Genomic DNA, 27,615 nt, shown 5'->3' with positions numbered 1-27,615 from the left:
CGCGCCCCCCACCCACCACCGATTGACAGCGCTCCCAGCCAATGGACGGGCAGTGCCTGGAGTTGGAGGGGGGGGGGGGGGGGGGGCGGGTGCTCGAGGCTGCGAGAGGGGCGGGAGCGGCGCGGGCAAAGCCGGGGGCGACAGCGCTGCCCCTCCGCCAGCGGTACCGGCTTCGCTCGTGCCCGCTCCGCACGGACAGGTAATGAGCGGACGGTTGGGGCCGTCGGGGCTGAGAGCCGCTGCCCGGGCCGGGGCGGCCGTCGGCGCCGGTGCCGTCGGGGCCGCGTTGCTGTGGGTATCGCGGATGGAGACACCGGGCTGCCCCCACGCCCACGAGTGCCATCCCCCAGCCCGACCGCCGCGTCCCTCCCCACGCTCTCTCCGTCTCGGGGATGCAGCTCTGACTGGTGTTGGAGGGGGGAGAATGCAGGGGGTCGGTGCGCGCGGCTCCGGCGGCGTCCGGACGCCCCCTCGGCTCCAGCTCTGAAGGCGGTGGGTGACAGCTGCTGATGGGATGCTGGGCAAGATGTGGCCTCTGCCTGCCACGTGTGCTCGGCGTGGGCACAGTGTGTGTCACTGGAGCCACGGTGGGCACGGTGTGTTTCGGAGCCGCTGCGTGTGCTGCCCACACAGTGCAGCGCTGTGGGCAGAGTTCGGCCGGGTGGGCGCTGCGGGTTGGGTTCTGCACGTGGGACTTTTCCCCGCTTCGATGCCAATGGCACAGAACTGCAGTCACTGCGGTGGCATTTGGCAGTGTGAGTGCCACCAGCTGGGACGGTCAGCTCCGTTGTGGGAGGGGTGTGGGGGCGATGGGGTGCTGGGGAGCACGGCTGCCCCATAGCCAGCACTCAGAGCCCCACATTTCCCATCCCAGGCACAGCCATGGGCAAGCACAGCAGCAAGCTGGCCCCGGAGATGCTGGACGACCTGGTGAGGAGCACGGAGTTCAGCGAGCAGGAGCTGAAGCAGTGGTACAAGGGCTTCCTCAAGGACTGCCCCACCGGAATCCTCAACCTGGAGGAGTTCCAGCAGCTCTACATCAAGGTGGGCTCTGACTGGGCACAACCCGTGGGGTAGGAGCACCCCGCTCCTGCTGTTCTGGGCTCTGCTCCGTGAGCTCCCCTCCCCGTTCCGATCTCTCTCCTCTCTCCTCTGCCCACAGTTTTTTCCCTATGGTGACGCCTCCAAGTTTGCCCAGCACGCCTTCCGCACCTTCGACAAGAACAGCGACGGCACCATCGACTTCCGAGAGTTCATCTGTGCCCTGTCTGTCACCTCCAGGGGGACCTTTGAGCAGAAACTCAACTGGGCCTTTGAGATGTACGACCTGGACGGGGACGGGAAGATCACACGCTTGGAGATGCTGGAGATCATTGAGGTACTGCTGCTCCAATAAGCGGGGTAGCTTGCATTTTCTGTGGGTTTTTCACAGGTTTGGGGCCCATTTGGCCACCAAAGAATGGGTTTTGGTGTCCGGAATCTTGGCTGAAAGGTGGCTGTGTGGGGCAGCAGCCCTGCCTTGTCCCAGCACCTCCTGCCCACCCTGCTCCCACCCCGTTCCTCTCCCTGCTCCAGGCCATCTACAAGATGGTGGGGACTGTGATCATGATGCGGATGAACCAAGATGGGCTGACACCCCAGCAACGCGTCGACAAGATCTTCACAAAGATGGACAAGGACAAGGACGACCAGATCTCCCTAGAGGAGTTCAAGGAGGCGGCCAAGAGCGATCCCTCCATCGTCCTCCTGCTGCAGGGCGATGTGCAGAAATAGGGCCTGGGGCTCAGGGCTGGACTGGCTGCAGCCAACCTCAGCTCCCCACAATGGTTTCTGTCCCCATGCCATGCTGAGTGCCCCGTGCCTGCTTGGCCCCCTGCTCTGTTCCTGCTGCCACCCCTCTGCTCTGCTCCTGGGCACTGCTGGCCCGAGGTCCCCTAAACCAGACCTTGCAGCTAAACCACTGAACTGGGGGAGCATCCTGACACCCCAGGGCCAGCTGTCCTTGCACCCTGTTGCCTACTGTCCCCATGGGGATCCCAGTCCCAGCTCTTCCCCTTCACACCGACCCTGTTGCTGAAGAGCTCAGGGTCCTGGCCCTGGTGCCTGCTCTGCTGGCAGCACCCCACGGGGCTGTTGGGGCTCGGGACTGGTCCTAGGTTGTGTCCTGCCCTCCACCCCCCCTCTTCACACAGCTGTAGATTTTTTGCTTCTGCTTTTGATGGTGGGAATCGCCAAGGGTTGGTCAGGGGACTTCAGGAAGTGTCCAAGGCCACCCTTGGCTGTGGCACATGTCTGATCCCAGAAACCACCCCATCTCTTGTGGATGACTTCCAGAACTACCCTGACACTACTGAGGATGCCAGGAGGGTTTCTGGCCCTCCTGACCGCTGCAGTGCCTGCTGTCCCAGCCCCCTGCCTCTGTCCCTCCTGTCCCAGGACAGCAATATTGTCACAGAGTGGTATTTATTCTGCACATTGTGGTGACAATGACTGTGATATCTGTTAGGAGGCTGTGGAGTTACCTACTTTTTTTCCTTTTTTCTTTTTTTTTTTTAATGGAAAAATAAACTGTCCCCCATTGCTGCCGTTCCCCTGAATAGCTCAGCAGGGGAGCAGGGGGAGAGCAATGCTCCCGAGCATCACTTTGGGGCTCCCCTCTGCCTGTGACACGCTGGGGAGAGAGTGGTCCTGGCACAGGAGGTGGTGTGAGCATAACCCTCCAGTTGTGCATGAAGCTTTGGGAAGGAATAACTTCATCTTGGGTGTGTGTGGGGGGGGGGTAGGACCAGGCATCTCTTGTTGGGGAATAGGTTTCACATGTCCCCCAGGAGTGGGACCCCGGCTGCCCCTGGGTTGGGGGCTGCATCCTGGGCCCACTACAGCACTGCCAGCTGCTGGGATGTGCTGTTGCTGCACATCAGCCCTCCACCCCCCGCTTCCCTACACGTTTTGTTCTTCATCACCAGCCTGCACAGACAGTGCCTGTTGCTAAGGAGCTCTCACCAACTTTAAATGCTTCCCCAGATTTAGCAGCAGCTCTGGCTCAGCTTGTGGGCAGGAACGTGGTTATCTTTCCATCCCACAGTGCTCCCACATCTCCCAGTCCTGAGGAGGAGGATGGGGCGGTGCCAAATCAGCACCTGTGTTCCCGGGAGCGCTGCGGAGGGGCAGCTCTGTGCCGATCCGGGAGCAGCGTGCAGCTCAGCAGTGCCCGGGGAGGGAGGGACAGTGCAGATCACACGCGCTATGGGGACATGGGTCTGTGCCAGGGCTGCCGTGCAAAGGGCAGTGGCTCAGGATGGTGAGAGGGTGATCCCAGGAATGGGAAATTCTTGGTCCCCTCGGGGCCTCCCCGGAGGAAGCTCGAGGATTTGCCGCAGAGAGCTGCGAAGGCCCTGGGGAAAAGGAGGCTGAGACGGGGCTGGAGTGGCGTTCAGTTTCCAGAATGGTGTCCCCAAGGGCTTGGGGTGCGAGCAGCTGGCTGAGCCCTGGGCACCCCCGGCTGAACTGCGATACAGGGGAGGGGGCACCCGAGCCGCTCTCCTGGGCAGGGGGAGGGCTGTGCTCCGCGCGGGGACGGTGGTCTCCCCGCAACCCCTCTCCCACCCCAGTCCCGCAATACCGCGTCCACTCAGAGCTGCGTACGGCGCGGAGGAATCCTCGGCTGGGGGGCACCTCTGTGCAGCAGCACTTCTCCCCCAGCCCCGAGTTCGGCTGCCCTGGGACTGTCTCAGCCCTGGAACGCTCCGTTCCCCCGAAGCCGTTAATATGGGGTTGGGGGCGGCGGGGCGGGGCGGGCTCGGTCCCGAAGAGGTTAAGCAGCGGCCCGGTGGGATGAAACCCCGGAGCTTCATGGGATGCCGTATAAAGACGTTCCGCCGCCGGGAGCTCCCGGTGCGCACGGAGCGCTGTGCCATGGAGCCGCCGGGCACCGCCGGGGCACCGGGAGCGGCGGGGCGGCCCTGGGATGAGGCGAAGGCGTTCTACGATAACCTCACCCCCAAGAAGAAGCCTAAATCGGTGAGAGCTGCGGCGGGCGCTGCGTACCGGCTGCTCCATCTCCGGGTGCTCCGCTCCCCCCTGCGCTTCCCCTCTCCCCCCTCCAGGCGCGCATCTCCTCCCGGTCCTCTGCGTTCCTTCTGGGTCTCCTCCAGCGCCCTCCGGGTGCGTTGTCTCCGGGTTTCCCGTGGTTCCCTCTGGGTGTGCGATTCCTGCAGGTACCCTGGGGTCTGTCTGGGTCACCGCAGTTTTTCTCTGACCCAGCGTCTCCTTCCAGGTCCTTGGGGCAGCTCTGGGTACCCCTCCGTCCTACGTGACAGCACCGGGGTCTCTCCAGAACCAGCGATGTTCCCAGGTCCCTCCCGGGCTGAGATGTCCTTGCAGAGCTACTCGTGCCCCGTGAGCTGCTGGTGCCCGGCGCTGAGCCATCAGCCGAGAGCGCAACGTGGCCGCGGCAGAACTAGGGACAGCCTGGAGCCACAGCCCCTGCGTGGGTTTGGGGATTCCATGGGGGCACAGCCACCCCCACTGGGCTCTGGGAGATTAGAGCAGAGCCTGTGTTATCTAACCAGGGCTGAGCTCTGCTGGGTTTAAAAATGGGAGTGCGGCCGTGTCTCAGAATAGCCGCGCAGTGCTGGCAGCCTGGCCGGGGGCTGCAGATGGCTCTGGGCTTACTGCCTGTGAGCACCCAGTGTGAGGTCAGTGAGATGGGGAGCACGGGGGAATGTGATGCCAGTCATGTTGGGTTTCCCTCAGTGAGGAAGGCAGGGCTCTGCAGGCCCCAAACGGGGGCATCGTGCTGGGGACCCCCTGGTCGAGGACCTGCTGAGGAATGGTAGCGCTGCTGCCTTCAACCTGCAGTTGGGAAACTGACAGCAGGATACAGCCGTCTGTCTTTCATGCCATGCTTTTTGCCTCCTGCAGATGTTTGCCCAAGCTCCTCCTCTTCCTCTCCTTGCGGCACTCTCAGCTGTACAGATGGGGAAACTGAGGCACGGCGCAGTGCTGAAGTTTGCTGGTGTGGTGAATCAGTGGCAGAGCTGAGATGTGGGTGCTCAGAGCTCGGGCTGTGCCACCCCTCTGTGCCACCCAGCCCCACACCCTCAGCCCGTGCCCGCAGCCAGGCAGCTGTCCCTCCTCATGATGAATGGCTGTGGAGCACTTTTCTGCATTATAAATAATGTGCTTTGAAAACTCAGAAACATCTCAGCCACTGCCATGAGCTTTAATCCGATCCTGAGCAGGGGGCTTGCAGCCTCCCTGTGCACGTGGGAAATGGAGCTGGCTGCGGTCCATCTATGCCCTTGCATGTGCTGGGTCTGTCTGTCCTGTCTATGTGTCCGTCCTGTTGGTGGGTACCGGACCTTCTGGTACCTCTCCTTCCCAGAGCAGGGCTATGGGGTGGTGGGAGGCAGTGTGATTTTGGGGGGAGCATTTCTGGGCAGTGCATTCCTGGCCAGGGAGTGGGTGAATGCTGTGTCCCCACAGCCCATGGAGATCCGTTTGCAGGATCTCTGCTCTTCCTGTGCTGCCACAGCCGTGCTCTGCCAGCTGGGGGAGGTCAGCGATCAGGTTTGTCACTCTTCAGCAATGTGGAAAATGTCCCCCAGCCTCTCTGGTGTCACAGTGCAGGGCTGAGAGGGCACATTGCTGGGAGCTGCTGCCTCCATGTGTGCGGGTGCACTACTTGTCCCTGCACCCACATGCCCTGTCCTGCTCATCACGTTGCCTCCTGTTCTGGGTTTCTGTGGCTGCAGGGATTCTGGGGATGTTTCAGCTGAGGAGGGGATCCGTGCCTGACCCTGGTGTGAGTCCTGTTTTTCTGTCCAAATTTCACATCAAAACTCATATCCAAATTTAAAATTTGGCCATGAGGACTCAGACTTTTCCATTACCTGGAGCTGTCATCATTCCTCCCTGTTTTAGGAGGGAGGTGAGTCCGGCAGATGCAGCCCTGGGTGATGCAGAATGATCTCCACGTTGGGGAGTGCAGAGCGGGGTCCCCTCGGGGTGGCAGTGGGAGCTGTGGGTGCTGAGTGCCATCGTGGGTACCTTCAGCTTTCATGGGATTTCCACATCTCTAATCCTGGGGGGCTGCTCGGGATTTACGTGTGATTAGCAGGGCGATTAGAAGGCTGCCAGCTGTTGGGTCTGTGGAAGTAAATGTGGTATTTGGAGTCACTGTCGGAATCCACCTTTAGGCTGAAAGAGGGGCGTGTGGGGCTGCGATGGGTTTTGCTCTATATGGAGCCTGTGTGTGCTGGGAAGGTCACTTGTGTCGGAGTTGGGATCTGGAGCTTGGGGACCTCCTGGAGGCTGTTCCAGGCGCTGGGCTGTCAGCACAGGTTCTGCACATCTCTGCTGTGGGCTGTGCCAGCGCCTGCATGGGGCTCACCTGCTCCAACGGCACCGACCTCACGTGGCAGAGCAAGCAGGATCCGGCAGGTCTGCGCTTCACACCCGCAGGGCTCAGGCAGCCCACGCTGGGACAGAGCTGGAGCTTATGGTTATTTTTATTGCTGTGTTTATTGCCTCTTAAATTAACCTCCTGGAGGCTCTAAATGGCAGCGAAGGGACCTGGAGCAGCCTGCTGATGTTTGCAAGGTGCCTGCGCTGCAGGGCGTGTGCTGCATGGCTGGATGCCCCCGAGACCTTTAGCAGTTATTAATATTTTCACATAATAAATGGCCCATGACACCACAGTTATTAATTAATGGGTTAGAGCGTGGAGAGGAGTTAATAGTTAACACCTAGCAGGCAGCTGCACCTGAGGGGGGGACCTGGGTGGGATGTGATTCTGTGTGTTTGGGTGTTACTTCCCTGCACAGGGTCCCTCCGGTCACAGTGATGTTTTCAAGCTCAACTCATCTGTATCCAGTCCTAATCGCCCACTGCTTAATCTCCTTGATGGGGATTTTGGGTACTGATGCGGCTGCTGTTGGCCCCGAGCGCTGCCATGGGGGAACCGGGTGCTGGGAATGGCACGGGGCTGTGGGTGACTCAGTGCTGGGTGCGCCCTGAGCTGGGTGGGACTGGCAGAGCCAGATGGGGCAGAACAACCCCCAGAGCACGAGCAGGGAGAAAAGGTCCCTGGTGCGGACTGGGCAGCTCATCCTTGCCAGGCTGCTGCTTCTGCAAAGCTCCTCATTGGTTGTCGGTATTTAATTTGTTCCCATGTTTGCAAGTGAGTGATGGAGATGAATGGAGAGGGAGGACTGGGGTGGAGGTCAGGATGAGGTTGGCTTTGCTGGATGCCTCTCTCCTGCTGCCAAGCCCCACCGAAGGCCCCTTGTTAACTTTGGTGGATTACAAACTTTAATAATAATGACTCATAAATCACTGCCTGCAGCACCTGTTTGTCATGTTCCCATCCACAATAACTATATCGAGTGTTTCTATGAGCTGAGCTGGCATGGGCTGCTTGTCACATCTGGACAGCATCAAGGGAGCGCAGATCTGGCTGAGCAGCAGTGTGTGGCTTTTTCCGGTGAGGGGGGAAAAGCTGCACAAATCCATTCTGTGCTGGGGTGAACTGCTCCTCCCAGGGCAGCGCTGTAGGTCTGGAAGTGCTGTGGGAGCCCAATTGCCCTGGGGGGGCTCTGGGCATGGTGCTGGAGCAGGGGAAGGTCGGGTGGCTGCTCCCCACTTCATGCAGCCATGCTTCCAGGGGCTGAGCATCGTGGTGGGGGCTGACAGATGCCCCCTCCCCACTGTCACCCTTCTCATGCAGCCAAAGCCTGAGAACGCCATCACCATCGCAGTGTCCTCACGGGCGCTTTTCCGCATGGAGGAGGAGCAGAAGATTTACAATGAGCAGGGGGTGGAGGCCTACGTGAAATACCAGCTGGACCATGAGAATGAGCCCTTCCTCCCTGGGGCCGCCTTCCCCTTCGTCAAGGTGAGCACTGCCCGTGGGAGCCAAACCAGTTTTGGGGAGGGGGGTCACTGAGGGTGTATGTAACTGAGCCAGTGCGTTATCTCCTAAGGGAAGCTTCAAACTTGTTGTGTTAGACAGCAGGAAAGTGGCTGGGTGGTTTTCTCCAAGCCAACCTTTTCCCAGCGTGACTTGTGGCCCCAGCTCTGGGGCATGTGATGCTGTGTGGGGCACTGTGCCCCATAGGGCCGTGCCTGGGCTCACTGACCTCCCTGTCCCCACATGCTGCAGGCACTGGAAGCGGTGAACACGCAGCTTCGGGAGCTCTATCCTGACAGCGAGGAGCTCTTTGACATTGTCCTGATGACCAACAACCATGCCCAGGTCGGGGTCCGCCTGATCAACAGCATCAACCACTACGGTGAGCTCAGCACAGCGTCAGCACGTGGGCAGGGAGTTATGGCTCAGCAGCGGGTGAAGAAGGCGCTCCCTGCTACCTCCAAACCATGTGCTGGGCCTGTTGCTCCCTGTAGCACGGAATCATGAGGGTTGGAGAAAACTACTGAGGTCATCTGGTCCAACCATCTGCCCACCATCACCATGCCCCGTGTTGTTGGGCTTTGAGTGGGAATTGGCCCTGGGAGACAGCCCAGCTACCGGCAGTGCTGTTGAGTTGTGGTACCCAAACCTGCTGATGGTTCCTGGGAGCCGTGTTCTGGGGCAGCCACACTCATCCCATTGTCCCATTGTGTCCCTGCCTGCAGATCTGTTCATCGAGAGGTTCTGCATGACAGGGGGGAACAGCCCCATTGGTTACCTCAAGGCTTACCACACCAACCTCTACCTCTCCTCTGATGCAGAGAAAGTGAGTGGGGCCATTGAAGAGGGTGAGTCCGGGGTCTGGCCTGGGAGCTCAGGGGGGGAGGTGGGGGGTGAGAGCCTGCAGCGGTTGGTGCCAGTGGTGTCAGTGAGCAGGTGGGTCCTGCCTTTCCCCCACCAGGATGGGGTGTCCTTGATGCCCCAAAGAGCCTCAAATTTCTGTGCAAATAAGGCTTTCCATGAGCTCTGCAGCTCTTCCAAGGCAAAGGCACTGTTTTCCCCTTTTGTTTCTCACATGCAAAGTGAGGTTTGTTATCTAAGGACTTGTTTTGGCTGTAAGATGTCTTGGGGCCAAGCTGCAGGCTCTGCTTGGTGTGTGCATTTCCTTGCTGTTTGCTCACATCCTCTTTGGGTCCTTGGGTAACTGCCACCCCTCGCCTCGCGCTTTATGTCCACAGGGATCGCCGCAGCCACCATCTTCAGCCCCAGCAAAGACCTGGAGGTGTCAGAGAAGCAGCTGCGTGTGGCGTTCGATGGCGATGCTGTGCTCTTCTCAGATGAGTCGGAGCAGATCGTGAAGGCTCACGGCCTGGACATGTTCTTCGAGCATGAAAAGGCTCACGAGAACAATCCTCTGGCACAGGTAGTGGTGTGGGGCAGCCAGGAACAGCCTCTGGGGCGCAGAGGGGTTGGACTCAGTGATCTCTGAGGTCCTCTCCAGCCTTAACGATTCTATGATCCTAAGAGGTGCATCCAGCCCTGGTGGGACTGGGAGCAAAGCTCAGCACGGAGGTCTCCAAGTGACAGCTTCCCCTTGCTCCTGCAGGGACCCCTGAAGGGCTTCCTGGAGGCCCTGGGAAAGCTACAGAAGAAGTTCTACTCCAAAGGGCTGAGGATGGAGTGCCCCATTCGCACCTACCTGGTCACAGCCCGCAGCGCTGCCAGCTCGGGCGCACGAGCCCTAAAGACTCTGCGCAGTTGGGGCCTGGAGACAGATGAAGCGCTGTTCCTGGCTGGTGCTCCCAAGGGCCCCCTGCTGAAGAAGATCCGTCCCCACATCTTCTTTGACGATCAGATGTTCCACGTGGAGGGAGCCAAGGAGATGGGCACCGTCGCTGCTCACGTCCCCTACGGCGTTGCACAGAAGCACAAGCGGCCGCTGCAGGAGAAGCAGCCCCAGAACAGCAAATAGGGCACAACATGGAGCTGCGAGAGGAGGAGGAGGAGGATGCTGAAGGCTTCCTGTCACCTCAGTGTTTTGCGGTGTCATGACGTCGTCCCCTTCCTCACGGCACCACTTCCCCATTGGGTTGGTGTAACCCATCAGCTGTTCTGAAGTCCCAGGTGGTTCCCAGAGCCTTTGGTTCAAAGAGTGAACGTTGAGGCTGAGCTGTTGGACTGGAGAGGGGTGAGCACAAAAAGCCCCTCCTGAAGCTTTCAGCAAAGTACTAAAACAAAACCCTTTCCTGTCGTACAAACACGGAATCCTCAGGGTCGGAGAAGACCTCTGAGGTCATGCAGTCCATCCACCACTACTGCCCACTGAACCGCAGCGCCAAGCACTGCATCCCATCTTCCCTTCATCGCCTGCAGGGATGGTGACCCCACCACTGTTCCTGTTTCATATTTGGAAATATAGAAACAAATACATCTAAAAAAAAAAAAACAACAACAACATAGGAATCCCATTTTCTGCTTTTGGAGCTTTGGGCCATTGGCCCAGAATTTGGGTGCCAAGGTTGCACCCGCAGTAAAGCAGCCAAATCTCAGCTCTGGTGTGTGCCTTCCTGGGTCTGCAGATACATCCCTGGGGCTTAAATTAAAGTAAAAGCAGCCCCAGAATATTAGGAACGTCATTTGAAGTCCATTTATTCAAATCTGTGGAGAATTTCAGCCTTGGGGACTTAATTTAAGGATTTTTTTGCCTCTCTGAGCTGAGCCCGTAGGGGTGGATAATCTTTTTCTCCTCAGCTTCTTAAAGCTGTGGTGTTCCCAGAATAGACCCTGGGAGAAAGAGCCACCTCTGTGATCAGAGAGCAGGAAGGGGAATCAACGGGAGCGCTGCTCTGCGGGGTGTGAGCGTCACATCGACGTCCCCATGTCCTGTGGCAAATGTGAGCATTGCTTTTGCATGCTTCTCTCCTTTTTGTTTGCTTGTTCTGAAAGCAGAGCATGCACCATGGGGCACGGAGGGCACTCAGCATGAGTTCTTTGCAGCGCCTCCCTAGGATGAGGCTCTCCCTGTACATGCCTGCTTTGCTTTGCAGGATGGCTCCAGCTGACCTGGCAGTGGTTGTGGCCCTTCCAGCCAATCCCCAATGGGCTGACCATGCCCTCATCGGCTCTGCAGACTGTTTTCTTGTTGCACTAAATCCTGCTTCAGCAGTGAAAAGCAAATTGCACTTTTCCCCCCTCCCTGAACGCTTTCATTTTGACAGACTGTTCTGTGGCACCTGAGTGACCGAGGTCTGCAATCCCAACAAAAAAAGTCTGGAAAGAACTCTATTAATATACATGTCCATCAAAAAATCCTGTCTCCATGTGAACCACAGATGTGGGCTCTGAGCAGTGTCTCTCAGCCCTTCTTATCCTCCATTGAGTATTTCCCAGGTGTTTCCTGAAGATCCCATCTTGGAAGCCCAGCTGCAGCATGGAAGGGGGTGGGGGTGGGGGAACGGCATTGCCAGAGAGTGTGTGTGGGGGGGGAGGTGGGGTGAAGATGGGATGGGGTGGGATGCAATGGGATGGGCCATGGGCAATTGTACAGCTGCTAAAGGTGGGTGCCATTGGTGTGTGCATCCAGGCAAGGTGTGGGAAGTGGCTCCAGCACAGTCTGTGTGTCTCCAGCCCCAGTGGGCACTGCTGTGGCCTTCGTGCTGCATTGGCCAACAAATGGACTTCACCACTCCATCTCCCATCGGTTTTGCTTTGCTGTTCTCCCGTGGTTTTTCTTGTGAGTGAGCTGCCACGGCAACGAAACCCCTTTGGGTGGTGTTCTGTAATAAATGGTGTTGGTCGCAGCCCGACTTTGTTGTCCTTCTCCCCCCCGCAGGCATTCTGGTGCAGACAGCAAGCGGCTGGGGACTGTGCCTGGGGCCTCCCAGGTGTTCTGGAGGAGGGAGGGGGGTGATGAGGAGGAAGAGGGGTTTGGGGGACTTCAGAAAGCGTAACCAAAGCAGCTCCCCGGGAGCTGGAGAGTGCTGTGAGGACTCCAGGGTGGGAGATGTGATCCTTCCCTCCGCTCCGTGAGCCACCCTTTGTTGAAACCTGCGCTCATAGTGAAGTCCCGGTTAAAAATACGATTTGGCAGCAGATTTTGTCTGCTTGATCTTTTCCCAGCCAGCAGGTGGGAGGCAGCAGAAGCTTTTCAGAGGAGATTTATTGCTGCTGAAGTACCGGGTTTACCCGGACAGCGACACTGCAGTTCTGGCGGTAGCTCCTCCCCACCGATATGGGAACAGATGGGTTGAGGGGAAGCAACAAATCCTCCATCCGTCACCAAATATAGCCAAGGAATGTCCATAGGCCCCAGGGCAGCATCTCTGCATGGCCCTCAGCAATGTTTCTGAGCAGCGCTGTTTGCTGGGATGCTTTCTCCGCGCCCACCCCCAGTTCGCATGGAGGACGTGAAGCCCCTCATTGCGCCCGCAGAGCCCTGAGAGCTCGGGCTGTGCGCGCAGGAGCCAACAGGTGGCTCTGACAGGAGGGAGGGAAGGGGAAGTTCGCTGCTGTGGGGTCGGGGATGTCCTCTCACCGGTGGGCGGCCAGCGTGGGTTTCTCTGCTGCCGGTTTGCTGAGATTTTCCCTCCATCAGCCACTGAGGGCTTTGCAATGAGTGCGTTTTAGAATAAAGGACTTGGAGGAGGAGAAAGTGGAGGCAGAGCTGATGGAGTGTTCCACTGCCTCCCCTCTGCATCAGAGCAGATGTATGGGAGGTAATCACGGCCGTGAGAGCTGCTTCTCCTGACAGCTCAGGGGGCAAACTCAGACCCTGTGGGGACGCATGGGGAGGGCACTGTGCCCATATCCCTGTGGTGCCCCATATCCCTGTGGTGCCCCATGTCCCTGCGGTACGGATGCCATGCAGACGTGGGGTTGTCCCCGCAGTGCTGGCAGTGAGAGGCTCCAGGCTGTGCTGGGTGCCTGTGCCTCAGCCCCACAGTGCACGCAGTTCTGTGTCCCCTCTGCAGTGCAGAGCAGCAGCCGGCCTGCAGGAGGGCGAAATGTCAGTGAGGGGTGACAGGGTGACAGCAACACCTGGAGCTGGGAGGATGGAGGGGAGGACCTGGTGGCAGGAGAGCAAGAAAAGGGCACCGCTACCAGTGCTGCAGGGCCGTGCCAGGGTTTGGATGGCCTGACCGTCGTGTTCCTTCCACACTGTTATTTATAGCTGTGTTGGCTGATGTTGCTGTCACCCTCTGTCCCCACACCAGGCTTGGCACAGAGCTGGCAGCGTGGTTTGCAAATGCAGCTCCATGTGTTCAGTGCCCAGCTGCGCTACTCGTGGGCTGTGTTCTGTGCTCTGTGCTCGCTTTGCTCACTGCTCATCCCCTCCTTTAGAGCAGGTTTTTGCATGGCTGTCCTTTTGTGACAGAAGGGGATGCAGAGCCCAGCACAGGCTCTGGAGGCAATTTTTAAGCTTTGCCCTCATTCTGTGACTGGGCCAGCACTGAGTGGTGCTTTCTCCTCCAGATAAAGCAAACCACGTGCAGCAGTGCCCACAGATAGACTGACTCCAACCCGGCCTGGCCTTACAGAGGCAGAGCCCATACATCTGTGCAGAGAGCAGATAATGGATGGACCATTGCGGGCGGCCCCGGGCACAGAGTGGGGACTGTGAGAGGCTGTGGGGGCTGCACTGTGCAGCTGGGGGGGCTCCGAGGGGCTGCATTCCCACAGCCCTCCCCCCAGGGCTGAGGGCTCGGGGAGGAACGCTGCCTGATGGCTGTCTGTCGGAGCCCCATGGGAGGGAGGGGTGGCTGTGGGGGTAATCGAGTGTGGAATGCAGTGATGGCACACAAGTGCCACAGGGATGGGGACAGCACAGCCACTGGGGCACCACCATTTGGAGCACAGCAGCTACTGCACCACTGTCTGCAATGCAGTTCTGCTCTGGTGCTGTACAGAGGGGCACGGTGGCATCGTGGGGCTGAGGTCACGTGGGCTGTGAGGCTGTGGGGTTTCTGCTCACTGTGTGTGTGCACAGGGCCCCACTTCCACAGCTCCTCCAGGTGCGGCTGGGAACCATTAGCAGCGCTGCGCCGGGAGAGTGTGGGAACTGGAAGGGAATGCTGCAGAGCAGCCTTTCATCTCCCCACTCCTCCTCCCCTGCTCCTGCCAAGCCCGGCTTCCTCCGAGGCCTTCAGCTCGTGCCAAGCGAGGGAGAGGGAGGGGGGATGGAGAGAAAAAGGGAAGGAAAATAAAAAAACCCAAACCCACAGGAATGTGTTGGGGATCTGGCTTCATTCAGGCTGCCGTTGGGGAGGGAGCCCGTGGCCGCCCCTGCTATGGGACAGGGGGAAAGCAAACAGGGTTGCGGCCTCTGTGCTGTTACTGAGGGGCTGACAAAGGGCTGCATCCCCACTGTGGGTCCGGGAGCAGCATCAGAGTGGCTGCAGGGCCAGGAGAGAGCAGGGGCTGTGGTGTGTGTGGGGCAAAGTGGGGCTGTGGTGCCTTGTGCCGGGAATGGATGGCGGTGGCTGCTCCTGGGGAGGGTGTGAGGAAGGATGGCTTTTGGGTTTTGACTCACTGCCGACTTTATTCCCAGCAAATTAATAATTTCCTTTCACAGTAACAATAAGGGCTCGCCTGTGTGTGTGTGTGCGTTGTCCCCGCTGCCCCCCTCCTGCAGGGCTGCAGCTGCACAGAGCTGTCGGGCAGCCCAGCTGTGAGCGGAGCATCCCGGCGGAGCACGGGGCTGTGAACGGATGGGGTGAGAGCGGGGGGGGGGAGCGGCGGGGAGCGCGCTGGGTGGCGGTGATGGGAAGGAGCCCGTGGGGCAGCCGGCAGCACGCAGTCACCCTTGCACCTGCATGCACGCGGTGCTGAGTTGCAGGGCAGCTGTGGGACACAGCATGCAGGGCAGGAGCGCCCGGGCTGCAGCAAAGGGTTTTAGCACAGCGGTGAGCCCTGGCATTACTGTAGGCACTCGCACGGCCCATGCTCACACGGCTGTGCCTTCTGCACGCTCGTTCCCATCCCCACAGCGCCTGCACAGAGCCCTCTCCCGTGCGGGCACACAATGCAGCACACAGTATCGGGAGATCTGGGAACGCCGTCCATTCCTCGGGCAGCATTGTGTGCTGTTCCTTATTTATATCCCTGGGGTGGTGCCACAGGTGGGTGATTGTTCCATCTGACAGCCTGAAAAGCGAAGGAACAAGATTTAACTTCCTGCTATTCAATTAGCGAAAGTGAGCATTCATCACCAGCTGCGGGCTGCTGGCTGCTGGCAGGAGGGACCCCCCGAGAGGAGCTGCAGACGGCGCTCGCTGCCACGGGCACGGCGGGATGCGCACACCGCGCTGCCCACCGCCCGCAGGTGAGGCCCGGCGCAGCGCTCTGCTCCGCTCCGGGGTCGCCGCGTTTGTTTCCCAATGGAGATCGCCCGCTCAGAGCGGAGCCGTGTAGACGCAGGGGCGGATCCCCCCAGTACCGGCACGCAGCCCCAGCCCCGAGACCTCCACCCGCGCTCACCCCTCGTGCTGTTTTCCAGGCTGGCACGTGGCAGCCGCCTGCCTCCATCCTCCCGGTGCTGAGCGCCCCCCAGCACCTCCCCGGTGCCCCCAGGACTCCCCGCACCGCAGGGCTGTGGGGCACGGAGGGCGTGCAGCGTCCGAGGCTGTTCCTGCTCTATTTCCCCCTTTCTCGCCCCCCCCCCCCCGATGCTGAGCCGACTGCAGAAGGCGCCCGCGCCGCCTCCTCGCCTGTCCCTTCCCTGCGCCATCTGTGACAACTTCACAGCTCCGCACCGGTGCTGTACTGCTAAGGGTCATTTCGTGCATCTCTGCTACTTCTTTATCCCTCTGTCCCTGCGGGCATTCGGGCTGTTTTCCTTCCCGGCCGGCTGCGATCAGCGGGGATGCGCTGGGAGCGCTTCGCGGTGCCGCTCACATGGCTGCACGCGCCGGTGGCCGCGCCTGCCATCGCCATCGCCATCGCTCCGCCGTAGGGCAGCACCGTCCTGAGCGCTGCACCCCGGGGAGGGGAGCAGCCCGCAGCCACGGGCGGCAGCGCCGAGCCGGGAACGCGCCTGGCTACAGACTGCTGTAAGCATCCCATCTTTCGGGCGGACGTGCGCCCGAACCCCGACGTTTGGGCCGTGTCTGTGCTTCCCCGAGGGCGGGGGGCTCCGGGGGTGTCTGAGCGTTGGAGCGCTCATGGAAGCACCGCCCGCGGCCGCTCCCCCTGCAGCGCCATCCGACGGGCAGCGATGCGACGGGGCTGCGCGCGGAGGAACGTTTTACAGCAGAAAGCAATTAACGGAATAAAGCCCTTCTTAAAATCCCAGTAATTAAAAACAGTCCCTCCCTCTTGTTTTCCTTTTAAGCCGAAAGTTGCTATTTACTCATTTGCTTTACAAAGTGTGCCTTGTTGTGGCTTCAGAAGAAATGAAAGTTTGAAGTGGTTGGAGAAGAAAGGCTCCGGGCGGAGCGGCTCCGCGGCGCGGCGCGCTGCTGTTTGCTCTCGTCTGCTCGCAGGATCGCTGCACACACAGCCAACGAGCGGCGAGCCGTCTGCCGGCCCCATCGCTCCCAGGGCTCGTGAGAAGAAGTGCTTTAGCATCGCCGGAGAAGGGGGGGGGGGGCTTTGGAAGGGCTCGGGGCTGTGTGAGGGACGGACTCCCTGCGCAGTTACAAAGGCGTTGTGTTCCCCGCAGCCCTGGGGGCGGACGGGGACTGTTTTCCCACCCGACTCCCGGTGTTGCTTTTGCTCTGTGCAGCCCTAAAGCCGCCCACGTCCCTCCAGCGCCCGGCGATGGGGCCGGGACCGGCAGGGCGTCAAAAGGGGGAGAGTCAGAGAAGGATACGGTGCAGAACCCTCTGGGTTTGGGGTGAGCCGGCAGCCTCAGTGTCAGGGGGATTGCTGCAATATTAACTGCCACCCGTTGCTGCTGGTCTGCAAAGTGAGCGCCCAATGCTGGGGGGAAAACGGAGGCACACGAAGGGCAATGAGAACTAAATGCCAACATCGTCTGATGCTCTCCCACTGGGATGTGTGTGCAGAGCACTGCTGCTCTGGAGCGGGAATGGGGTCCCGTCCTGTGGGTTGCAGCAGCATCCCGAGGTGCCCGATGGGCGCGGCTCTGCAGCCCATCCCATGGGGGCTCCGGGCCGGGCGGCATTCCTGGCCGCAGGGCAATAGGTGCGAACACACCGAGGGCAACACGGAGCCTCCGCCAACCCCGAGCAGAGCCAGGATCTGCCCGGTCCCTACTCGGGGAAGGGTGAGGCCGCGGGTTTGTGGGAAAATGTTGTTTTTCCCTCCCCTGGACTGCCCCCAGCAGTCGGCTGGGACGGCTCTGAACTGCGTGGGTTGGGGAAGTGGGGGGGGGGGAAGCGAACAATGCGGTGCCTCTGGTTTGGAGCGGGGCCACAGCAAACTATGCCGCGTTGGCAGCGCTCCACATCTGACAGCGCGAGGCGGTGCCGAGGCCGTACCTACAGCTCCCACCCGCACCGCTGCCCCGAGCGCTGCGCGTTGGTGATGAATCCCTCTGCTCAGCCTCAGAGCAGGGCGGTGTGTCTGCGTCCCGCCCGGCATTCTCTGCCGCCGCGGTCGCAGCTGTGGATCTGGCAGCAGCGGTGGGATTGAGGTTAGGAGGTGATGCTGACTGAAGACGTGCGGACAGGGCATTCCAGGCATGCACGGGGTTACCGCGGAGGTGTCAGTTCACCGGGAGGTAACAGATACGTCCGCTGCTCTGTAGCCGCCTTGCCCTCCTCCCTCCCACATTCCAGCTGCTGCAGCTTTTCACAGCTGGCCGCTCTCGGGGGACATTTCCCAAAGCTGAGGAGGAGGGAGGGGAAGGAGAGGTCCCCGCACAGGGGTGGTCAGAGCCCTGAGCTACAGCCCTCCGCTGCTGACACGGGCAAACCGGTCAGCACGGTCCCTGGCGCCGATCCACCCTCGGCCCCGAGAGTTTGCTCCGCTGCAGGAAAGGACCATCAATCTTCACAGTTCCCTTGTTCCCTGGCCCCAGAGCAGGGCAGCCAATTAGTGCTGGGTGTGATGGATGGCTCAGTCCCGTCCTCGTGACACCCGTCCCCGGGATGCTCCCACCTCGCCGGACTGGGATCGGCGCTGCGGTGCTGCTGAGCTCTCCCCAGCCCTGCCCGGCTGATCCCACAGAGCGGCTCCATCACACCGACCCCGGGGCTTCACGGGCGGTTCCGAGCAGCGCGGGCTGCAACACGGATCTGATTACGACTGAAGTGGGTCTCGGGGTCCCTGCTCTGTTCGTAATGAAGTGTAAGCCTAGAAAAACATGTTGCCAATTACACTTCAATTGAACCCAGATAAAGGCCCAGAAAAGACAGAGTCTGGACTGAGAACTCCTTCCTAATGGAGAAGAAAAGTGTTCCTGAGGCAGGCCCAGGCTCAGCTTGGTTCAGGCTCGGTGTGATGTGAGCAAGGGCCCGAAAGAACTGATCTCTGCATCCCATTTACACAGTTTCATCGGTGGAAAGAGCATTAATCTCTCAAAAACAGACGTTTACGGGAAATTTACTTTGGAGATGAATGTCTTTGTAACTGAAATCACTTTGGATAGGGGAGGGGAGGAGTGGGTCTCAAAATCGCCGAAGTGATACAGCTTCAATTCTTCTGGTCCTGCGTCCCTTTGAACCTTGAAATACAAGCTAACAACTTTTACAGCCACTCCTTCAAGGGACTCCTCCGACAGAACGGCTGCTTTGCTCTGCTTGGGTTTGGGCGGAGGACCCCACGGCTGGGGCTGAGCAAAGGGGCGCGGGGCTGTGCTGTGCCCCAGGGCTGAGGGCAGCGGCTGCTCAGGAGGGCCGGCGCGGTGTGGGGCTGCGGCAGATGTAGGGCCACGTGGGCACGGGGGGAAGCCGGGCGCTGGGATCGCCGCCGGCGCCTCTGCAGAAGGCTTTGGGAAAGCCACGTGCTGCCGGATCTCAGCGCCGATTATTTTTTTTTCCTTTCTTTTTTTTTTTTTTTTTCAAAATAAAAGGCATTATTTTTGTACTGCGAACCTCTGCTCGGGTTCCCTCCCTCCGCCCCTCTCTCTCCCACATGCCCACGACTTCGTTGCCTTTGGGGATTTCATCTGTGCGGGGCTCTGCCAAACAGACTCCCACCTCCTTCATGCAAGCTCAAGGAAAGCCAGGCTCTCTATGGGCTGCGGGTCAAAGTTTCCAGCGCTGTGGGATGAGGCAGACAGCAGCAGTTCACCCTTGTGCCGTAAAACCCAGTGCTGGGCAGGGGTCTGCCTGGATACCCTGGCAGTGCCACGAGTGGGTACCTGGGGATGCTTTGAGCGTGGTGGGGGCTGAGCTCATGGCAGAACCCCACAGGACACCCCTACAGGGCGATGTCCCCATGCACTGTCGCCACTGCCCCTTTGGGCATCGCCCTCCAACCCCAGAGGAGCCGCTTCCATCTGATTCGTAATTCTCCCACCCGCCCGCGCCGCGCAGCCGTGTGTGCGTGTGGGGCTGGATGTTGATTTTTCCCTGAAACAACTCAGGGCTTTATCAGTCCCATCTCTTTCCCACGGTTTTCTGTTGCCAGTGAGGTCACCGGTCCCTTTAAACTGGGGCTGAGGCCAATGTGCGGCGGGTGGAAGGGGGGGCCGCGGGCAGGGGGGCGGCGGGCAGAGGGGGACATGAGACGGTTCACACAGACTGTTCCTTTTACAGGAAGACTTGGGATTGCGACCAGCGAGCGGGAGGAGGCGGGGGGGCCTGGGAACCTGGGAGCGCCGGCGCGGCCGCGTAATCCGTCACTCCTGGGAGATGTCTCATTAACCCATTAACCAGGGAGGCTGGGGACGTGCTGAGAGCAGAGCGAGGCGGCAGCTGGGGGTGTGAAAGGCAGAGCGGGGCCAGGGGAGGAGCTGGGGAGCAGACGGGACGAGCTCCGCGCTCAGCCCGCCGCGGGACCGCGCCGCGCTCCAACACGCGTGGGGCTCCGGACACGCGTGGGGCCCCGCCGAGCCCTCAGCCCCGCGCCCTCCTCCTTGGCGGAGCCGCTCCCGGTCAGGATGAAGCGTCTGTGCGAGGAGAGCTCGTCGGACACCGAGTCGGACGGCACCATCGACGTGGGCAAAGAGGAGGAGTACAGGTGGGGAGCGCTCCGCGTCGTCCCGAGGGATAAACGACGCCGGGTGAGGGCTCGGCGGTACCCGGGGGTGCGGGAGAGCGGGGAGCAGCCCCGCTGTGGGGTGAGGGCACCCCGGGTTCGGGCTCTGGCGTCCCTCACTGCCCCGGAGCGGTGACCCGACAGCTCCGAGATCGCGGGGGGAGCGGGGAGGATTCGCGTGAGAAACGCTTCTCCTCTGCCGAGGTGTTTGTCATGCACCAGCTGCGGCTTTGATCTCGTCTGAAAGGCAGCTCGGGTGGTGAGGGGTGCCCAGTTCTCAGCGTGCGCTTTCAGGATGACCGTTTGCAGGCTCCATCATCCCTCCTCCCTCCTGCAGCCCGAGCTGCAGCTCCCTCTGCTCAGAGGGGCGGTGAGGAGAGGACCTGTGTGTGCTCGCGGGGCGCAGCTGCACTCCCAGGGCTTTGCAATGCTCCCCGTGCTCTGCTCTGCTGGCCCAGGGCATCCCCTGCCGCTGTCCACCGATTGCGGCCCTGGTGGGCTCCGGGCACCGGGGATGAAGGAAGGGCTCTGTTAGTTGCTCCCATCTGAAATTCAGCTGCTTCTGAACTCGCTTTGGCAGCCAAGTGTCTTCCACTCTGCAGCCAGCGAGGCTCTGGGTGATTTAATTCCCTTTTTGAGGAGCTGCCCTGCCTGGTGCCAGGCTCAGGTTCTCACAAACTGATGCGGTTTGGGGCAGCTGGGCACAGCCACCCCAGCGTGTCCTGCGTGTGTTCCCCAGACTCTCACACCATTCCCAGTGCATCAGCATTTCACTCTTCTGCTGCACATAAAACACCTCCCACCTCCTCCCGGCACTGTCATACCCCAAAGGAGGAATTGTCCTGTTTTGTTTCACTGTGTACAACAGTGGAGTTTTGATCTCTGTCTGTTTGTATTCCCAAGTGAGATGCAGAACTGCATTGTGATGCAGAGGTATCTGTGTTGGTTTGCACTGCAGCTCATGTCACGCAAACACACAGCAGGGAGAACCATCCCACAGCATGGAGCAGCGCAGCGCAGTGTGGGGCAATGGGGTCAGGCAGAACCAAAGGCTCCTGGGTGGGGCAGAGGGAGGGAGACGGTGTCTGGACCGGGTTCTGTCTCCATGGGGCTGGTTTGGGAGAACCAGTTCCCCATGGCTCAGGGTGAGTCACTGCGGGCGGGCACTGTGTCCGCTGTGCGTGCGCCGTGCCGCAGCTCGGGGTCACTGCAGCAGTGCAGGACGCCGCTTGGGTTTGCTTTGCTTTTTGTCTGGAATAAGCAGTTGAAAGATCAGTGCTGCAAGTTATAGAATCGAGCGAGGAGCAGTGCAGAAATCGGAGCCATCAGAGTTCAGCTGTGTGGCTCACATCTGTCAGTCGAACATTTCTGAGGTGCATTTAGCAGAGAGCGAGTTCTGTGGATCCCACATCTGGAGCTCACAAAGAGCGCTGCACTCGGACAGCTCTGCAAAGAGAGATTCAGAACTCTGCTGTGGAGTGCAGGCTGCATTCCTGCGCTGCCGGGTCAGCGCTGTGCCATCCCCTGCACCCGTTCCCACCCCACCCATTCCCACCCCACCACCCGTTCCCACAACACCACCCATTCCCACACCAGCAGCGCTCATCTTTGGCACATTTCTGTATGCAGACAGTGCCTGTTTATTCTTATAAAGCCACCTATGCTTGCACAAAGCCCACCCAGCGGACACAACAGGCTCAAGCACAAGGCTGGAAGGTTTGCGCATAGGGATGAGAGGCCCCGGCCCCAGAGCTGCTTTTCCAGCCCCGTGTAGACACCGGCATGGTCTGAGGTGCAAGAAGACATGCCAGGCAGCAGCTGGTGCAGAAACCTGCCCTGAGCTGCTGAGGGCTCCCAGGGGGACAATGGGATTCAGACAGCCTGGCTCCTGTCCTCAGTTCCTGAGCTCTGTATTGTGGGTAACACTGAGATGAGAATCACGGAAAGCATCACTCTGGGTTGGGGGGGAGGAACTGCAGATGGCAAATGTGTGTAAAACATATGTGCCGCTGAGGTTTGCCTCCAGCTGCTGCAAGCAGCTCTCCCTTTTCTTCCTTCCCAGCCACATTCCCAGGTCTGTGTCTCCCACCACGACGTCGCAGATACAAGCCAGGAAGAAGCGCAGAGGGGTGAGTTCTGTGCTGTGCTGGTGGCACATCCTGGCCCTGGGACACAGTGGGGTCATCCAAACCGGGTCTGCCCCATCCCCTGCAGAACCTCCCTCAGCCAAGGAGAGGTTTTAGCAGAGATCTGGCCTCAAATCGTGTAGAAAGAGCTGTGGCTGTGGGGAGGAGGGAGGCTTCACACCTAGTGAGCGCTGTTTGCTCGGCTTTTCCACTGAAAGCGTTCACTTATGTGTCCCAGTGCTGCTCTCAGCCTGCTGTGAGGGCTCTGAATCTGTGAGACACACCAGGAATGAGTGTGGTTTTCCTCTCGCAGATCATTGAGAAGCGGCGCCGCGACCGCATCAACAGCAGCCTGTCGGAGCTGCGGCGCCTGGTGCCCACCGCCTTCGAGAAGCAGGTGGGTACCCCGGCACCTGGAGCAGCAGGGCTGTGCTCAGCCCTCACCGCAGGGAATGGGGAAACGGGGCGGTAAAACTGTATTAATGCATTTAGATTTAGTGACAATGTTCAGGAGCTGAAGGGAGGATGAATTCAATCCAGGCTGCGTTTCACAGCTATGTGGAAGCACAGAAATGGGAGATTTTGGTTTGCATGAGGTGATGGTGGAAAGGAACTCCATTTTCTGCTTGATTAAAAACCTGAGGCAGTGCCCAGAGATGGGTGTCTGAGTGCTGTGGGTTTTCAGGTGGGTTTGGGAGGAGGGCGCCAGGCAAAGCTCAGCTTGTGAGAGGCACAACGCCCTGGGCCATGAAATGACAACTTTCTCTTTTTTCTCCTGCTCCTAACGCAGGGCTCATCCAAGCTGGAGAAGGCAGAAATCCTACAGATGACCGTGGATCACTTAAAAATGCTCCATGCCACTGGAGGAGCAGGTAAGAGCCGCTCTGGAAGTGCATGGGCGAGGTGAAGGTGACATCCTGGGTAGGAAATTCCCCATCAGCAGGGAATGCCTCAGTGCTGCCGTGCCTTGGTGCCAGCACCAGGATGAATGCTGCCTTGCCTGCTTCCCAAGGGAAATGTTTTTCCCAGGGGTAAATGGGTTGTTTCCTGCCCTCGTGTTTTTATGGCCTGTAACGTGTGGGTCGGCATCCCATGGACGGGTTCTGGTATCTCAGACCCACGGAGATGGTGCTGCTGTCCTCACTGCATGCCCCAGTGGAGCTGCCCAGCCAGAGTTGCACTCCCAGAAATGGAGCTTGCTTCCAGTAAAAATGATGTTAAACTCCTTCCCTCCTCCCTGAGATACATTTCCTGTAGAGACTGAGTTCTGCTTGGGGACTCTGCAAATAAACAAGGCTTTTTTCCCTTTCTGTTCTTGCCTTTTGTCTCTTGGATGTTATAAGAGGAGAAGGGGAGCCCTGTGCGAAATTCAACAAAGGTCTCATTTGTACTGAGAGCTCAGCACAGACCCTCTGTCCTGTTCCAGTTAACAGGATGGGGATCACAGCTCCAGTTAAGAAGCCTCTGGCTTTGCTTACCACCCACTTTTGGCTTTCTGAGGACATTGCTGGCATCCAGGCTTTGCTTCAGAGCTGTAACTCGGTCTGGAACATTTGTTTAGATATTCAGTTTGACTGCACTGCAACAAAGGGCTGCATTGTCCCCAGAGACCCCGGCAAGCAGAGTGGTCCAGTGCTCCACTGCTCTGTGACATTCTCTGCTTTGTTGCTTACTGTCTCACCAAGCTACAAGGAGGGAGCAGCAGCTGAAAAATCAGCCATTGTGTTTTATCTTCTTGGTTTTCATGTGGCTCGGAGCTTTCCCAGCCCTATGGCCCCAGTTCAGCCATTCCTTCAGTGGGAGGTCAGCGTAAGGGAAGTGTGAAGGGCTGAAGGCACTGCGACTCAGGCAGAGGAACGCGGCGCTGTGCACAGAGATGCGCATCGGCCCCGGCGCTGCCATAGAGAGGTTCCCAGCACACACCCGGCCATACACGGCAGCAAAGCGCCTCAAGTGAAACTTACGGTGCCGCAGAGAGGGTGGTGGGGCACACGTGCCTTCCTGCACGGCGCATGGCCTGACTGTCCCCGTGTCCCTGCAGGGTTCCTGGATGCTCGTGCTCTGGCCGTGGACTACAGGAGCATCGGCTTTCGCGAGTGCCTCACCGAGGTGGTGCGGTACCTGGGCGTCCTGGAAGGACAGAGCACCGCCGACCCCATCCGCCTGCGGCTACTCTCCCATCTCAACAACTACGTGGCCGAAATGGAGCCCTCCCCGGCGGCCGCCTCGCTGCTCCCCGTGCAGACGTGGCCGTGGTCCTTCCTGCACAGCCCGGTGCCGGTGCCGCGCCGGGAAGCCGCTCCCGCTCCTCTCCTTGTGACTGCGTCCTACCCGCGCCTCGCCGCCAGGCCGGCCCCGGTGCGCCGCGTCCCCGCCGACATGCTGCCGTCACACCGGGGCCCTCTGCCCGGCAGGATGGCTTCCTCAGCCCGCAGGGCCCGCGGTGCCCCCTCGGCTTCGACCGCGGCGGCCGCGCCCCGGATGCCGTCTCCGTCGGGAGCGCCGAGGGGGGGCTCAGCCAAGGGCAGCCCCATCTCCGCTCTGCTCTTCTCTCCCGCCGGCGTCCCTCTGCCCGCAGCCTACGCTGCGCCCACAGTGCTGGGTGCAGCCGCGCAGGGACCCGCGCTCAGGGTGGGGGCAGCCCGGCTGTGCCGCTCCTGGGCCACGGAGATCGGCGCCTTCTGAGCCCTCAGCACCCGCTGCCCGTGGGCTGCAGAGCGGAGCCGGCCGACCGGGCGCCTCTCCTGTTTGCGGAAGCCAAGGACCCATCCAGAAGATTTCTTTGCTGTACCCTCGCCTCGCTCCTCACGCTGCCTTCCTCACCTCACCATCGCTCATCCTCTCCTTTGCAGTGCCCACAGGTGTCAGCACCATCTGCTTCCACTCGTTCTCTGGGATGGGGGGCACTGCAGAGCCCCATACTGTTCTCTGCTGCCTTATCTCCTTGGGGACTCGGAGCTCATGGACAGACTGACTTGGGCCGTGTCCCCCAGCTGCAGCACCCAATTCCAGAGTCTTGGGATGGGTTCTGCTGCCCCCAGCACAGCTGGGCCCAGTGGGGCTCCCACGGTGCCCTGACTGCACGCTGCTCTCCTCGCTGTGCCCCAGCTCGTCCCACTCACAGCAGAGCACTGTTGGACTCCAATAGCCCTCAGCCCACAGCCGGGTGTGAAGAGGTGAGACGTGGGATTTCAAAGGGACTCTGTGGGGAGGGGATGACTCTGACACCGACATGAGAAGAGCAGCCCTTCCCTCTGCCTGTTGCCCTGCAGGAGCCGTCTCACCTCTCTCCCCCATTGAAAGCACAGCGCGGAGCCGTCAGACCAGCATTCCAAGTGCCTCCCAGTTTTCTCTTGGCCCTTCTCCTCCCACGTCTCTGTTTTCTCTCTCCAGCACCGTGTCGTGGTCTCATGTTGCTCTCCCCTGGGCCAGGACCAAACACCATGGGTGCTGCACTGCAGCCCTTGGCCAGCACTGGGTCTGCACTTGTCCCATTCCCAAGAGCTTTTCCTGCTCTGCCATGCGCCCCTGGATAACCAGTGCTGCAGAATCACCCTTGCTCCTGTCCTCCCACCCCCTCTCCTCTGGGCAGGAAGGAACACAAACCGGAAGCTCTCAGGCTCTGGGGCCGCATTCCTGCAATGCCCAGGGCTGGGTGTCCCAGCACTCGCCCTCTCCCTGGAACTGTGCCTGGATCTGTGCCTTTGCTTGCTGGGATGGACCTGGCCCCGGTTGCCCACCCTGAGGGTCTCCCCAGATCTGCAGCTGTGGCACAAAAAGAAAAGTGCGGACGGGTCAGTGCAGCAGTGGAAAAGAGGGAGAAGCTCCCTCCAGCAGAGGCTTTCCCCCACCCCAGGTGGAAGGCACAGCATGCTGGGCTGTGTTCATACACAGCACGTGATGTGTGCAGCACTGCTGCTCGGAGAGTGAGTCCTCCTGGCTGTTCTGGTGAACACCGCTGCACTTAGCATACAGAAACGCCTCTGCTGCTCCTCCTCATCCCTGTTCCCCAGTGCCAGAAGCAGCCAGGAACACTTTCCCTCACAGTAAAACCAGTGGAGGCCATGGCCCCGGCTGTCCCGTGGCTGCTCGGTGTCCCAGAGCTGCAGCAAACAACCCGGCCTCGCTGTTAAGAGTCACAGCTGTGACATCCAGCAAAGGTGGTAAATAAAGTCTTTCCAACCCCCGTTGGTGTGAAATGCAGTGTTGATGTGCAGCTGTTCTGCCAGTCTGGCTGCTGGCTTTGCAGCACATGAGCTTTGTTGAGGTGTAGCGTAAGGGAACGTCCCCACCAGGAACGCCGCTTGTGGTGGCTGCTCCCATGACTTTTTACTTTGCAAACCACTGCATGAGTCGAAATCAGCAGGGAACTTGTAGCACTCGCCCTGAGGTTGGCAGTAATCCATGGCTTGAGAACAAGTCGTTTCATTTAGCTCTCAGCATCCACAAAATGCCATGGGACGCGTTGAGACCAATCCTGCAGCCAGACTGCAGAGCTGCCCTCTGTCTGCTGACCCCTCGTGAGCAGAACCGGAGCCACCTCAGCTCCACGCTGGTGGGAAACGCTCCGCACAGAACCACAGCTGAGAGCGGCCTCTGTTCAGAGGGGCGGCTAGCCAGCAATCCCGGCCATGAAAGATGCTGGGAGAATTTTCTGGGGAACAGTGAAAATTCAACTTCCTTTCCCATAACTCCTTCTCGCTCCAAAACGCCTTTCCAAACCGCCCATAAATCCTCGCCTTAAGTGCTGTGTTGGGAATTGCTGGAAGGGAGCAACTGCAGCTGCGACGGAGGAAGGCAGCATCCGTCTGGAAGCCGAGAGAGCAATAATGGGGCCATTGAGCACAGCCACCCCAGTGCCCGCGCTGCCCCGGCGCGGCGGGGGGCGGCAGGGGGGGTCCAGCCCCGCATGGCTCGGATTTGGGAGGTGTTCACCGACAGCCCCGCGGGCTGCAGGGGTAAAGCAAAGCAGAGATGGAGAGAAACCACTTCCTGAGCGCTGCAGATCAAACAGTGGGAGGGCACCGCTCCGGGCCTGGGGGGTTTTCTCCCCACAGCAGCGTGGAGATCGCAGTGGTAGGCGAGGAATGGATCTTTGCTTCTCTTTCCCAGGGTTTTCCTAAGGTTAATCATCTCCGGTAACACATCCTGGCAACTTTTGATCTGCCCCATAGGGGAAATCCCCAAAGTCCCCCGAGCATCCTTGTTCTTCAGGCTAAAAACACAGTGAAGAGCCCAGGGGAATGCAGGGCTGTGGTTGGCGCGGTCTGGCCGGGGCTGCGGGTGGCACACAGCAATGCTGAGCCCCTCAGCACGCCGCAGCTCGGCTCCCCGCAGCGCTGAGCGCCTTTCCGCGCCGATCGCTCCCGCCCGGAGGCGGCGCGGTGCCGCTGCCCTCTGCCGGCCCTCCCGCAGCGGAGAAACCGCGACCGGGACGCCGCCACGCCCGGTAGGGGGCGCGCCTCCCCCCGC

General features: G+C 60.0%; 3 protein-coding genes across 6 annotated transcripts; all 3 read left to right on the top strand.

Moving 5' to 3' along the window:
- The first annotated feature begins 87 nt into the window (after positions 1-87).
- Positions 88-2,582, top strand: HPCAL4 (hippocalcin like 4). 2 transcript variants are annotated; one of them, XM_417823.8, is made up of 4 exons: positions 88-199; positions 875-1,044; positions 1,163-1,378; positions 1,576-2,582. In XM_417823.8, the coding sequence occupies exons 2-4, from the start codon at positions 883-885 to the stop codon at positions 1,771-1,773; spliced, it is 576 nt and encodes a 191-aa protein (XP_417823.5). In that variant the 5' UTR covers positions 88-199; positions 875-882; the 3' UTR covers positions 1,774-2,582. The 2 variants fall into 2 exon arrangements, with proteins under 2 accessions (XP_417823.5, XP_004947935.3); XM_004947878.5 differs by having other exon boundaries at positions 88-492.
- On the top strand, positions 2,127-11,712 carry NT5C1A (5'-nucleotidase, cytosolic IA). Of its 3 annotated transcripts, none has more exons than XM_417822.8 (6): positions 2,127-4,020; positions 7,730-7,897; positions 8,165-8,294; positions 8,638-8,760; positions 9,151-9,335; positions 9,519-11,712. In XM_417822.8, exons 1-6 carry the CDS (start codon positions 3,769-3,771, stop codon positions 9,882-9,884), a joined length of 1,224 nt encoding a protein of 407 aa, XP_417822.3. In that variant the 5' UTR covers positions 2,127-3,768; the 3' UTR covers positions 9,885-11,712. The 3 variants fall into 3 exon arrangements, with proteins under 3 accessions (XP_417822.3, XP_040507771.1, XP_015153395.1); XM_040651837.2 differs by lacking the exon at positions 2,127-4,020 and adding an exon at positions 4,298-4,697; XM_015297909.3 differs by lacking the exon at positions 2,127-4,020 and adding an exon at positions 5,855-5,932.
- A 7,859-nt stretch (positions 11,713-19,571) lies between these two features.
- Positions 19,572-26,330, top strand: HEYL (hes related family bHLH transcription factor with YRPW motif like). The gene is made up of 5 exons (XM_001234405.7): positions 19,572-19,999; positions 22,080-22,146; positions 22,457-22,540; positions 22,934-23,015; positions 24,185-26,330. Exons 1-5 carry the CDS (start codon positions 19,920-19,922, stop codon positions 24,826-24,828), a joined length of 957 nt encoding a protein of 318 aa, XP_001234406.2. The 5' UTR covers positions 19,572-19,919; the 3' UTR covers positions 24,829-26,330.
- The last annotated feature ends 1,285 nt before the right edge of the window (positions 26,331-27,615 follow it).

Source organism: Gallus gallus, chromosome 23 (assembly GCF_016699485.2).
Source record: "Gallus gallus isolate bGalGal1 chromosome 23, bGalGal1.mat.broiler.GRCg7b, whole genome shotgun sequence".
NCBI classification, from domain to species: Eukaryota; Metazoa; Chordata; class Aves; order Galliformes; family Phasianidae; genus Gallus; species Gallus gallus.
This window is presented reverse-complemented; position numbering and strand designations above follow the sequence as displayed.